Genomic DNA, 14,575 nt, shown 5'->3' with positions numbered 1-14,575 from the left:
TACCTTTGCAGCGATATACCGTTAACAAACATCGCGGCGCCTTGCACGCTACTGTAGACTGTTAGATTACATGAATATGTAAATATGTGCAGCTCGTTTTCCTCTCAAAAACAAAATAAACACAACAAAAAATGACAGCAGTGAGAAAACAGCAGTTCAGAAATCTTCTGACCGATGCGGATTTGCACCAGATTTGCGATTCACTGTTAAAACCCAGATAACAATTTTTGGTTCCCAGACCATGTCTTGTTTTGAACTTATGTAATCAAAAGAAATAATACAATCACATTAACCTTCATATTGAGGATTAAATCAAATTGAATTTATGCATTAATATGTATTTTGTAACTTGTATCACTGACACTGTAGCCTACCACAACCAGGTTTTACGTTTAAGTACCAAATAACAATTAGGCTACTTCAACACAATATGGGGTTTCAAAATATGAATTTTATTCACAGACATTAAAAAATGAATAAAGATTAACTTACATTAACTGGAATAACATTGCATTGATTTCTTACCACTGAATTAACGGGACATAGTCTACTTCTCTCTTTTTGTCAGTAAACAAAAACTTCTCGGTTGACATCATGTTGTCTTCAATTACGTGTCAAATATCTCTGAAATCACTATTTACACTCGTATATTTATTAATTTTAACTTAATATTCAATAAAGATCGATCAACTAATGTTAGTCAGTCGGTAAAAACGAAATTACCGTTAATTTTTAAATTACGCGAGTGCGCGTCTTGAAGACAGAAGAAAGCGCGTGCTGAAGAACCGCGCGCAGATCAGCGGCGCGCAGAAACGAAATACACAAATAAACCCGCGAATATAAAAAATTAAATCTAAAAATAACCTGCAGGGAACGTTCTGGTAAGGTTCTCTTTAGGTTATAAAAACCCCAGAAATAACCTGCACGGAACGTTCTCTTTAGGTAAAAAAATAACCCCCGTTCTGGGAACGTTCTCTGTAGGTTATAAAATAAAACCCCAAAATAACCTGCAGGGAACGTTCTGGTAAGGTTCTCTTTAGGTTATAAAATAAAACCCAAAAATAACCTGCAGGGAACGTTCTGGTAAGGTTCTCTTTAGGTTATAAAATAAAACCCAAAAATAACCTGCAGGGAACGTTCTGGTAAGGTTCTCTTTAGGTTATAAAATAAAACCCAAAAATAACCTGCAGGGAACGTTCTGGTAAGGTTCTCTTTAGGTTATAAAATAAAACCCAAAAATAACCTGCAGGGAACGTTCTCTTTAGGTAAACACGTTCCCCCCCCAGTTCTAGGAACGTTCTCTTTAGGTTACAAAAACACAACCAATAGAGAACGTTCCCAAAACGTTCTTTGGTTCCCCACAAAAATAACCAAATTCTGTGTTTACTGGGAAGACGCTCTCGGGAGCGCGCGTAACCGTCACATCATTTTGAATAATATATTTTCCCGGCAAAACCGTCCCGTAAAAATCAGCTTTCATAGACAACATAGGAGTGGAAGGTCTCGTTTTTTAGGTTTCGTCTCAAGCCGTTCACACACAGGTAAATAATAATACATGAAAATAACTCCACACAGCCCCTCCAAAGCCTCACACTTACCCTCGTATTAGACACATAGCCGTCGTGTAAGCTCTTATACGGAGAGGTCAGTTCTTGAGCATCTAGTAAGCGTGAAGATCTAAAATTAGAGCAGAGACTGTTCAGAGAACGACTGTGTACAAACACACACCATCCAACCTACAGCTGAAACGGGTTATATGTATTTAAACTAAAGTGTGTGTGTTATATGTTTATGTGTAATAAAGTGCGCTGGACTTACGCTGGCATGTTGAGCAGGTGTGGAGGGTTTTCTTCTGACGCACAAAGGGAAATATCCTCTTATCATTAGTTCCTCATTCGCTTTTCATTCCTGTTTTTTTTTTTTTAAATACCACTTAATGTTTAAAAGGGCGTTAAACATCTATAGATCTCATCTTAAATATTGGAAACAGGTAATGGTTAGACTATACATGCTGCTGTAAGATGTTATTAAAATAAATGAAATGCTATTAAAATGAATATTAGCTCAATCTTAAAGACATCAAAACTAATAATTTCACAGAAGACTCAACTCAAGGCATCACATATGAAAGCATCGCATAAAGAGCACAGATTTTAAAACAGCATTTGCTGAAAAATATAGGATTAGCCTACATATGACAACTCTCAGTCAGTACATTTCACTAATTATTACTAATTGAATTAAATATGCAATAAAGAAACAGTATTTTCTTGTAAAACCTACTCACGTAATCTTTGTTGGCAAATGTTAAACGTTATGTTCATAAAGTCCTGTTTTGCACGTCAACATCAAAGGACAATATTAAATTTATCTCAGAGGAAAGAGGAACTGAAAGCGGTCACATCTCAGCACTCAGACATATGATATATTATAATATACATGCTGAATAATATTCCTCACTCAGCGCGAGTGTCAGAAACTCCCGACTGCACAGTTATACTTCACTTTCATTTCCGAGGAAACACAACTTTCCAGACAGAATAAAGTGACCAGATTTCTGGAATGGAAACCGGAGACTTTTCCTATGAGTGGTCAAAATATCCCTGAAATCTATAAATGTTATTATCTATTCATCAAAAAACGGGGACAATAGGCCAACATTTTTAATGTTTTTTTTTATGGTTGTGGGTATATTATTATTAAGATTAGTTATTATTATTATTAGGATTTTTGTTGGTCTGGTTTTAATACAATTCACCTCATACACAAAAAACAACAACAAACAAGCAATGGAAACAGTAAAAGTGCCCCTATATGCTATTTTAAAGATTCCTGATTTAGTTTTGGCGTCTCCAACAACAGGTTTACACGCATCAAAGGTCAAACATCACATGTTCTCATAATATCCACTGCTCTTCTGTCATTTCTGACCGGAACATTTCTGTTTTGAATTTTTTTTTAAATCACAGCTTCTTCAGAATGATATAAAACTTGGTGACTTTTCTAGCAGGTATGTAAACACACAAAAATATTGAGGCATGATTCGAGCATGATAAGTAGTTGTAAATAAAATTCTCCCACTTGTGCTCTTCGGTCAAAAATGACCACCATAGGAAATTAATGGGAAATCTGCAAAAACCTATTTCTAACAACAACAACAAAATCTAAAACTTTATAATAAATAGTCTTTGAGATTTTTAAATATATATTGAAATCCATCAAAAAAAAAAAAAAAAATTAAATGTGTTCAAAAGAGAACTAGGAAATTCTCAAGCCTCTCCACCTCTAGTGATTACACACATTGTTGCATGATTTCTTAAATAATTCCAAAAGAGGGGCTAATTTGCAAAAAAAAATATTTTGAAGGCCTAGTCTCTATTTTAACCTGAAATACTGCAATAATAAAAATATATATATATTTTTTTTTTTTACAAAAAATCTTTTTTGTATCATTTTCAATGGCAAAAATAGACCATAATTATTGCATAAATATTAAAAAATAACATCAAATCATCTCAAAATACAAAATTAAAAAGAAAAAATATTATTGAAGAAAAATAAATTGCATTGGATTCATTTTTAGGTGTCCGGTCACTTATGACCGAGAAGACAACCAATGGGTTAAACGATTCTCAAACAATCAGTCTCTCTGAATCCCTCCTTTCCATGAGCTGTGCTCTGATTGGCCAGATGGCCCAGTCTGTTGTGATCTACCTCATACATCGCGTGTTTCGGAAGCTAAACGCCAATAAAATTGGGCAGTTCCCTCAAGAAAACCCCAATAGAATTTACCCTTAGGCTTTTAGATTATCACAAAAAAAGTTTATGATACTTCAAGCGGCTCCTCCCGGAGTTTCTCTTGAAGCCAATACAAAAGTGACTAAGGGTGTTTTCACACCTACCTTGTTTGGTCCGGATTTTCGGACTTTTCAGTTTGGTCCGAATCAAAATTGCAGGTGTGAAACCTCCCCTGATCACGGTCCGCACCAAACAGACGAAATTTGGTCCGACGAAAAGAGGAAGACTCAGACCGGATCAAACTGAACAAAGGTTGGGTTCGCTTCTAGTGTGAAAGTGTTTTCTGTATGGTTCGGACTTTCAGACCATTTACAGGAAGTTCCTGTTTATGTTTAAATATTATAATGTTATTTTTAAATTTCATTTGGGCTATAATGATTTTGAAAAGTGAAAAGATGCGCAATATGTCAGAAGACAGAAGGTCAGAAATGATTTTGACCACTTCATTCAGTTTTGTTTTGTAGAAAGTCTTTCTTTAAAGTGAATTTCGTTTTGTATAAATTGTATCTTCATTTTAATCAACGTTTAATCAGACAATTGCCTGATTTAATAAATAAGAAGCAAATAGTCTATAGCAGACAATAATCGCGGGAGCGATCACATGCTTTGCACATGAACTGGAGCGCGTCTCAAATAAACCCAAACTCAGCAGCTACTGCCTCACACACATGAGAAATATGAGTATAGAAAGCTTGAAATGTCCACTTTTAAACGTAACGAGAAAAATAAATAGTCAAGCAATGCTTCAATGTTCAATAGTGGCAATGATATGTGTCCGTTCATTCATTCTTGTCAAAGACGCGTCAGACACACGTCCGTTTACAAACCAATCAGTGTCCAGATGCCGCCCACATAGATGATGACGAGTGGACGCAAGTACGTCATGTACAGTTCTCTAGTGCGCTCGCATAACTGCAATATGAAATCAAACCAAAACTAACCCAATGTATAAAATCTATCAAAACATGAACTTTGGTTCGGACTTTCAGGTGTGAAAACGCCCTTAAACTGCAGTTCATGGACTGGCCACTAGAGGCAGACTCCAGAAGCAGCAGAATCTCATTGAGCTCATGTTAAAATGCCCAACTTTACAGCAGAAGAACACATGTTTACAGTCTGGGACAAATTGTGGTTTGGTCTATATGGCTAATGTTGCCCTTCATGACGACTGTGAGGGGGGCAAATTATTTTATAACTCATTCGTTTACATTATATAACGCCTTCAAGTTCTACATAATTAAGGGCGTGGCCACTTTGAGTGACAGGTGGATTGCCGTTTGTCTGCTGTCTGTTAGTCATCACGTCACTTCAGCTCCGCCCACGTCCCGCTTCTTTGCCCAATTTGTTGAGTGACGCGCGATGACGCGCTGACAAGATGGCCGACTTTACGCTTCAAAACTGCTCTTCAGAATCCCATTTAATCTATAAACCTATTTAAAGTTTAATCTCCTCGACCGCCTCTGTAGTCCATAAGCCTCTTGTTAGCAACGCCTTTTTCAAGACACAACAGATTCAAAACATCGCGAGTGGAGTAATACTGATGTGTTTTATATCGTAGAATAAAACGTGAACGTGTCTTGAGCTTGTGTTCACCTCAGACTTATTTCAGCCGTTTAACCAAAACCCATTGACTTCAGAACGAGGGAACCGGAAGTGCTAAAATGCTAACTCGCTTTCGCGTTTGGCCTACAAAGTGATGTCATACCTGCACAACTCCATTAGCACAACTGAACTTCAGCTCCGGAAGCTTCCTAAAGCTCAGCGATAAGACAAGACGAATTTATATCAATCCGAACGCGAGTCCGATGATGAAACATTGGAAGAACTCATGCTAACAAAATGCAAAAACATGTTGGCAAAATGTTAGGTCATGTTAGCAACATTAATTAATGATTTAATTGTTAACGTGTTAAAACCTGTTTATTCATGCTAGCAAAATGCTAAATAATGCTAGCAATGTGGTAAAACATGTTAGCAATGTGTAAATTCATGTTAACAAAATGTTAAAACATGTTAGCAATGTGTTAAAACCTGTCAATTCATGCTAGCAAAAATGTTAAATAATGCAAACAATATGGTAAAATATGTTAGCAATGTGTACATTTATGTTAGCAATAATGCTAAATAATGTCAGCAAAATGCTAATTCATATTAACAATGTGTTAAAACCTTATTCATGCTATCAAAAAGCTAAATCATGCTAACAATGTGGTAAAACATGTTAGCAACATTAAAGATTTAATTGTTCAGGTTTTAAAACCTGTTTATTCATGTTAGCAAAATGATAAATCATGCTAACAATGTGTAAAATATGTTAATGTGTAAATTCAAGTTAGCAATGTGTTAAAACTGGTTTATTCATGCTAACAATATGCTAAAAAATGCTAACAATGTGATATGTTAGCAACGTGAAAATTCATGTTAGCAAAAATGCAAAAAAAAAGTTAGCAATGTTATAAATCCTGTCAGAAAAATGTTAAAACATGCTAATTCGTGTTAAAACCTGTTTATTAATGCTAACAAAATGCTAAATCATGTCAACAAAATGTTAAAACATGCTAATTAATGTTAACAATGTGTTAACATATTAACAACATGCTTATTATCACTAGAAACCTGTTAAACCATGCTAATTCATGCTTTTAATGTTAAAAAATGCTAATTCATGTTAACAATGTGTTAAACCCTGTTTATTCCTGCTAGCAAAATGCTAAATCATGCTAACAATGTGGTAAAACATGTTAGCAACGTGTACATTCATGTTAGCAAAATGTTAAATCATGTCAACAAAATGTTAAACAATGCCAATTCATGTTAACAATGTGTTAACTATTAACAACAAGCTAATTATCACTAGCAAACCTGTTAAACCATGTTAATTCATGATTTAATGTGTTAAAACATGCTAATTGATGTTAATGTGTAAAACCCTGTTTATTCATGCTAACAAAATGCTAAATCATGCTAACAATGTGGTAAAACATGTTAGCAACGTGTAAATTCATGTTAGCAATATTTTAAAAATGTTAGCAATGTGCTAAATCATGTCAAAAAATGCTAAAACATGCTAATTGATGCTAACAATGTGTTAGAACATGTTAGCAACATGAATTAATGATTTAATTGTTAACATGCTAATTAATGTTAACAATGTGTTAACATATTAACAACATGCGAATTATCACTAGAAACCTGTTAAACCATGCTAATTCATGCTTTTAAATGTTAAAAAATGCTAATTCATGTTAACAATGTGTTAAACCCTGTTTATTCCTGCTAGCAAACATGCTAAATCATGCTAACAATGTGGTAAAACATGTTAGCAACGTGTACATTCATGTTAGCAATATGTTTAAAATGCTAGCAATGTGTTAAATCATGTCAGCAAAATGCAAAAACATGCCAATTCATGTTAACAATGTGTTAACATATTAAGAACATGCTAATTATCACTAGCAAATCTGTTAAACCATGCTAATTTGTGCTTTTAATGTGTTAAAACATGCTAATTGATGTTAATGTGTTAAACCCTGTTTATTCATGCTAACAAAATGTAAATCATGCTAACAATGTGGTAAAACATGTTAGCAACGTGTAAATTCATGTTAGCAATATTTTAAAAATGTTAGCAATGTGCTAAATCATGTCAAAAAATGCTAAAACATGCTAATTGATGTTAACAATGTGTTAGAACATGTTAGCAACATGAATTAATGATTTAATTGTTAATGTGTTAAAACCTGTTTATTCATGCTAGCAAAATGTTAACACATGCTAATTAATGTTAACAATGTGTTAACATATTAACAACATGCTAATTATCACTAGAAACCTGTTAAACCATGCTAATTCATGCTTTTAATGTTAAAAAATGCTAATTCATGTTAACAATGTGTTAAACCCTGTTTATTCCTGCTAACAAAATGCTAAATAATGCTAACAATGTGGTAAAACATGTTAGCAACGTGTACATTCATGTTAGCAATATGTTAAAAATGCTAGCAATGTGTTAAATCATGCCAGCAAAATGCTAAAACATGCCAATTCATGTTAACAATGTGTTAAACCCTGTTTATTCCTGTTAGCAAAATGCTAAATCATGCTAACAATGTGGTAAAACATGTTAGCAACGTGTACATTCATGTTAGCAATATGTTAAAAATGCTAGCAATGTGTTAAATCATGTCAGCAAAATGCTAAAACATGCCAATTCATGTTAACAATGTGTTAACATATTAAGAACATGCTAATTATCACTAGCAAACCTGTTAAACCACGCTAATTTGTGCTTTTAATGTGTTAAAACATGCTAATTGATGTTAATGTGTTAAACCCTGTTTATTCATGCTAACAAAATGCTAAATCATGCTAACAATGTGGTAAAACATGTTAGCAATATGTTAAAAATGCTAGCAATGTGCTAAAACATGCTAATTCATGTTAACAATGTGTTAAAACATGTTAACAAAATGCTAATTATCGCTAACAACCTGTTAAACCATGCTAATTCGGGCTTTTAAGTGCTAAAACATGTTAATTCAGGCTAGCAATGTCTGTCTTTCTCTTTCCACCGATAAATTTAAATGGCTTTGTCACTAAACTAACCCGTTAACCCTTAGATCTTTATGATATGAGACTCATGGAAATGGAAATAATGACAAAAGAGCAGAACCGTTGCATCTTAATTCTTTAATGATCTTAAACATGTACAAATACCCTGTCCAACAGAGACAAAAAGTGATTTAAATAATCATGTAAATTACTCGACCTTATATTTCCATAACAACCATCAAAGTACAAATCATCAACAGTGTATTTACAGTTATTAAATGTGCGGTTTCTCGAGATCTGTGCGTTCTGAAATTGGTCTGGAGCGATGTTAATGTGCAAACGTGTGTCAGATTCTCCCAAACGCCTGAGGTTTTCACCAGGAGCTTCACTCCAGACGTGTTTGAGATCACAGATCTAGACTGAAATCATTATCAAAGTGACTCGTGAGGATGTGTGTGTGTGTGTGTGTGTGTGTGTGTCACACCACTGAGCCGCCCCTGTCTGAGCTCCTGAAGGTGCGGCGGCTGCCCGGCGTCGGTCCTCCGCCTCTCTGGGACGGCCGGGAGTCTCGAGACGCGGCTCTGGAACTGCGAAGCCCAGCCGAGGAAAACGTCTTGGTGAGGTCCGGGTTTCCTCGTGGATCTATGATTGTGTTGATGACTGAGGGGACATGAGGGAGGACATCAGTTATCTCAACATCTGACCATCATTTCAGGGTTAATAAGAAACGTTTAGACCGGGTCTGACCTTCCAGCTGCTTCTGGACTCTCCTCAGCTCTTTGAGGATCGATGCGATTTCCTACATGACGAGCAAAACGGGTGAATTGATTCAAGAGCAATGGCACATTTGTTACAATCATTCAGTACTTATTACCAATCAGGCATAACATTATGACCTTTAAGTCCTGTAAGTTGCGAGGTGGGGCCCCCATGATCGGACTTGTTTGCTCGATTGGATTGAGATCTGGGGAATTTGGAGGCCGAGTCAACATCTCAAACCATTCCTGAAGCATTTGTGCTTTGTGGCGGAGCATTATCCACTGTTGGTGCTTTGGGCGGGGTCAGGGGTCAGCATGGGCACTGGTCAGCGGCTGTGCCGCCCCATACACAACAAACTGAGATGCTCTGTGTATTCTGACACCTTTCTATCAGAACCAGCATTAACTTCTTGAGCAGTTTGAGCTCCAGTAGCTCGTCTGTTTGATCGACCACACGGGCATCAATGAGCCTCGGCCGCCCATGACCCTGTGGCCGGTTCTCCACTGGTCCTCCATGACCCTGTGGCCGGTTCTCCACTGGTCCTCCATGACCCTGTGGCCGGTTCTTCACTGGTCCTCCATGACCCTGTGGCCGGTTCTCCACTGGTCCTCCATGACCCTGTGGCCGGTTCTCCACTGGTCCTTCATGACCCTGTGGCCGGTTCTCCACTGGTCCTTCATGACCCTGTGGCCGGTTCTTCACTGGTCCTCCATGACCCTGTGGCCGGTTCTCCACTGGTCCTCCATGACCCTGTGGCCGGTTCTCCACTGGTCCTTCATGACCCTGTGGCCGGTTCTCCACTGGTCCTTCATGACCCTGTGGCCGGTTCTCCACTGGTCCTCCATGACCCTGTGGCCGGTTCTCCACTGGTCCTCCATGACCCTGTGGCCGGTTCTCCACTGTTCCTCTATGACCCTGTGGCCGGTTCTCCACTGGTCCTTCATGACCCTGTGGCCGGTTCTCCACTGGTCCTCCATGACCCTGTGGCCGGTTCTCCACTGGTCCTTCATGACCCTGTGGCCGGTTCTCCACTGGTCCTTCATGACCCTGTGGCCGGTTCTCCACTGGTCCTCCATGACCGGTTCTCCACTGGTCCTTCATGACCCTGTGGCCGGTTCACCACTGGTCCTCCATGACCCTGTGGCCGGTTCTCCACTGGTCCTTCATGACCCTGTGGCCGGTTCTCCACTGGTCCTCCATGACCCTGTGGCCGGTTCTCCACTGGTCCTCCATGACCCTGTGGCCGGTTCTCCACTGGTCCTCCATGACCCTGTGGCCGGTTCTCCACTGGTCCTCCATGACCCTGTGGCCGGTTCTCCACTGGTCCTTCATGACCCTGTGGCCGGTTCTCCACTGTCCCTTCATGACCCTGTGGCCGGTTCTCCACTGGTCCTTCATGACCGGTTCTCCACTAGTCCTTCATGACCCTGTGGCCGGTTCTCCACTGGTCCTTCATGACCCTGTGGCCGGTTCTCCACTGGTCCTCCATGACCCTGTGGCCGGTTCTCCACTGGTCCTTCATGACCGGTTCTCCACTGGTCCTCCATGACCCTGTGGCCGGTTCTCCACTGGTCCTCCATGACCCTGTGGCCGGTTCTCCACTGGTCCTTCATGACCCTGTGGCCGGTTCTCCACTGGTCCTTCATGACCCTGTGGCCGGTTCTCCACTGGTCCTCCATGACCGGTTCTCCACTGGTCCTTCATGACCCTGTGGCCGGTTCTCCACTGGTCCTCCATGACCCTGTGGCCGGTTCTCCACTGGTCCTTCATGACCCTGTGGCCGGTTCTCCACTGGTCCTCCATGACCCTGTGGCCGGTTCTCCACTGGTCCTCCATGACCCTGTGGCCGGTTCTCCACTGGTCCTCCATGACCCTGTGGCCGGTTCTCCACTGGTCCTCCATGACCCTGTGGCCGGTTCTCCACTGGTCCTTCATGACCCTGTGGCCGGTTCTCCACTGTCCCTTCATGACCCTGTGGCCGGTTCTCCACTGGTCCTTCATGACCGGTTCTCCACTAGTCCTTCATGACCCTGTGGCCGGTTCTCCACTGGTCCTTCATGACCCTGTGGCCGGTTCTCCACTGGTCCTCCATGACCCTGTGGCCGGTTCTCCACTGGTCCTTCATGACCGGTTCTCCACTGGTCCTCCATGACCCTGTGGCCGGTTCTCCACTGGTCCTCCATGACCCTGTGGCCGGTTCTCCACTGGTCCTCCATGACCCTGTGGCCGGTTCTCCACTTGTCCTCCATGACCCTGTGGCCGGTTCTCCACTTGTCCTTCATGACCCTGTGGCCGGTTCTCCACTGGTCCTTCATGACCCTGTGGCCGGTTCTCCACTGGTCCTCCATGACCCTGTGGCCGGTTCTCCGCTGGTCCTTCATGACCCTGTGGCCGGTTCTCCACTGGTCCTCCATGACCCTGTGGCCGGTTCTCCACTTGTCCTTCATGACCCTGTGGCCGGTTCTCCACTGGTCCTCCATGACCCTGTGGCCGGTTCTTCACTGGTCCTCCATGACCCTGTGGCCGGTTCTCCACTGGTCCTCCATGACCCTGTGGCCGGTTCTCCACTGGTCCTTCATGACCCTGTGGCCGGTTCTCCACTGGTCCTTCATGACCCTGTGGCCGGTTCTCCACTGGTCCTCCATGACCCTGTGGCCGGTTCTCCACTGGTCCTCCATGACCCTGTGGCCGGTTCTCCACTGTTCCTCTATGACCCTGTGGCCGGTTCTCCACTGGTCCTTCATGACCCTGTGGCCGGTTCTCCACTGGTCCTCCATGACCCTGTGGCCGGTTCTCCACTGGTCCTTCATGACCCTGTGGCCGGTTCTCCACTGGTCCTTCATGACCCTGTGGCCGGTTCTCCACTGGTCCTCCATGACCGGTTCTCCACTGGTCCTTCATGACCCTGTGGCCGGTTCTCCACTGGTCCTCCATGACCCTGTGGCCGGTTCTCCACTGGTCCTTCATGACCCTGTGGCCGGTTCTCCACTGGTCCTCCATGACCCTGTGGCCGGTTCTCCACTGGTCCTCCATGACCCTGTGGCCGGTTCTCCACTGGTCCTCCATGACCCTGTGGCCGGTTCTCCACTGGTCCTCCATGACCCTGTGGCCGGTTCTCCACTGGTCCTTCATGACCCTGTGGCCGGTTCTCCACTGTCCCTTCATGACCCTGTGGCCGGTTCTCCACTGGTCCTTCATGACCGGTTCTCCACTAGTCCTTCATGACCCTGTGGCCGGTTCTCCACTGGTCCTTCATGACCCTGTGGCCGGTTCTCCACTGGTCCTCCATGACCCTGTGGCCGGTTCTCCACTGGTCCTTCATGACCGGTTCTCCACTGGTCCTCCATGACCCTGTGGCCGGTTCTCCACTGGTCCTCCATGACCCTGTGGCCGGTTCTCCACTGGTCCTCCATGACCCTGTGGCCGGTTCTCCCCTGGTCCTTCATGGCCCTGTGGCCGGTTCTCCACTGGTCCTTCATGACCCTGTGGCCGGTTCTCCACTGGTCCTTCATGACCCTGTGGCCGGTTCTCCACTGGTCCTTCATGACCCTGTGGCCGGTTCTCCACTGGTCATCCATGACCCTGTGGCCGGTTCTCCACTGGTCATCCATGACCCTGTGGCCGGTTCTCCACTGGTCCTCCATGACCCTGTGGCCGGTTCTCCACTGGTCCTTCATGACCCTGTGGCCGGTTCTCCACTGGTCCTTCATGACCCTGTGGCCGGTTCTCCACTGGTCATCCATGACCCTGTGGCCGGTTCTCCACTGGTCCTTCATGACCCTGTGGCCGGTTCTCCACTGGTCCTTCATGACCCTGTGGCCGGTTCTCCACTGGTCCTCCATGACCCTGTGGCCGGTTCTCCACTGGTCCTTCATGACCCTGTGGCCGGTTCTCCACTGGTCCTTCATGACCCTGTGGCCGGTTCTCCACTGGTCCTCCATGACCCTGTGGCCGGTTCTCCACTGGTCCTTCATGACCCTGTGGCCGGTTCTCCACTGGTCCTCCATGACCCTGTGGCCGGTTCTCCACTGGTCCTTCATGACCCTGTGGCCGGTTCTCCACTGGTCATCCATGACCCTGTGGCCGGTTCTCCACTGGTCCTCCATGACCCTGTGGCCGGTTCTCCACTGGTCCTCCATGACCCTGTGGCCGGTTCTGCACTGGTCCTCCATGACCCTGTGGCCGGTTCTCCACTGTTCCTCCATGACCCTGTGGCCGGTTCTCCACTGTTCCTCCATGACCCTGTGGCCGGTTCTCCACTGGTCCTCCATGACCCTGTGGCCGGTTCTCCACTGGTCCTCCATGACCCTGTGGCCGGTTCTCCACTGGTCCTCCATGACCCTGTGGCCGGTTCTCCACTGGTCCTCCATGACCCTGTGGCCGGTTCTCCACTGGTCCTCCATGACCCTGTGGCCGGTTCTCCACTGGTCCTCCATGACCCTGTGGCCGGTTCTCCACTGGTCCTCCATGACCCTGTGGCTGGTTCTCCACTGGTCCTTCCTCTGAGCACTTTTGATAGAGACTGACCACTTAAGACCGGGAACACCCACAAGAGCTGCAGTTTTGGAGATGCTCTGACCCAGTCCTCTAGCCGTCACAATCTGGCCCAAACTCACTCAAATCCTTACGCTTGCCCATTTTTCCCGCTTCTAACACATCAACTCTGAGGATGAAATGTTCACTTGCTGCCTAATATATCCCACCCACTAACAGGAGATCATAAGTGTTATTCACTTCATAATGTTATGCCTGATCATTTGGGATGGATTAGATAAAACAACAGATAGAATGATAGATCGATGTGTTTTTATTTATTACTTCACTCAACATTATGAAGTTGAGTACTTGGTAACGTTTATTCAGGGAAAGACGGAAACAGACTCACCTTGTTGGATGTTTTCAGTGGCGGAGAATCATCGGACGCATTGATTTTCGCCTCGATTTCACTCAAAACATCCATCTTATTATGAAACAAAGTCCTGGAAATAATGTGTGAGAATGAAAAAGAAGGCTTTTAACAAGCTACAGGGTAAAAAGAGTGTACATAAACGCATATCCAAACAAAAAAAAACGTGAAAAGCAAACAACTCTAACTTTATTTTCTCCGTGAGTTGCTCTGTGTTCTCACGGATGGCGAGGGAGAGCTGGGACACTGGATTCAACATCCCGTTGTTCAGCGTGACCTGACAGGAGAAGAATGAGGTTTACAGCTGGACTACAGGAGATACTGAACAACCAGCTGAAGAGAAGCACGGCTACCTCATCCTGATGACCAATGGTCTGCTCAGACTCAACCACCATCGCTGCAGCTGGAGACTCTTTCTGGACGTTCACACTGGCTTCAGGAATCTGATGCCGCAGCTGAAAGGGCATGAACAGGGATTACAGGCATGAACATCAAAAACCCTGAAGAAATGCATCACGGTTTCCACAAACACATGAAGCAGCATAAATGCAGGAAGAGCAC

At 43.3% G+C, this 14,575-nt stretch overlaps 2 protein-coding genes across 5 annotated transcripts in view; both read right to left on the bottom strand.

Moving 5' to 3' along the window:
- Positions 1–2,479, bottom strand: part of pld4 (phospholipase D family member 4) — a 39,114-nt gene extending 36,635 nt beyond the window's left edge. The window contains exons 1-3 of the mRNA XM_079833969.1: positions 2,288–2,479; positions 1,819–1,852; positions 1,599–1,677 (exon numbers count right to left, since the gene is read on the bottom strand). Of these exons, the coding sequence (XP_079690095.1) occupies positions 1,599–1,677; positions 1,819–1,852; positions 2,288–2,324 (150 nt within the window). The 5' untranslated portion in view covers positions 2,325–2,479. The remainder of the gene's footprint in view (positions 1–1,598; positions 1,678–1,818; positions 1,853–2,287) is intronic.
- Positions 2,480–8,467: 5,988 nt separating this feature from the next.
- The window catches only part of cep170ba (centrosomal protein 170Ba), a 73,989-nt gene continuing 67,881 nt past the window's right edge, over positions 8,468–14,575 (bottom strand). For 2 of the 4 annotated variants that reach the window (XM_079833700.1, XM_079833702.1), the window contains 5 exons: positions 14,368–14,469; positions 14,203–14,291; positions 13,994–14,087; positions 9,097–9,148; positions 8,468–9,009 (listed from right to left, as the gene is read on the bottom strand). In XM_079833700.1, the coding sequence (XP_079689826.1) occupies positions 8,828–9,009; positions 9,097–9,148; positions 13,994–14,087; positions 14,203–14,291; positions 14,368–14,469 (519 nt within the window). In that variant the 3' untranslated portion in view covers positions 8,468–8,827. The remainder of the gene's footprint in view (positions 9,010–9,096; positions 9,149–13,993; positions 14,088–14,202; positions 14,292–14,367; positions 14,470–14,575) is intronic. The other 2 variants (XM_079833699.1, XM_079833701.1) reach the window with 1 other exon arrangement.

Source organism: Gobio gobio (assembly GCF_949357685.1).
Source record: "Gobio gobio genome assembly, chromosome: 13".
In the NCBI taxonomy this organism is placed as follows: domain Eukaryota; kingdom Metazoa; phylum Chordata; class Actinopteri; order Cypriniformes; family Gobionidae; genus Gobio; species Gobio gobio.
This window is presented reverse-complemented; position numbering and strand designations above follow the sequence as displayed.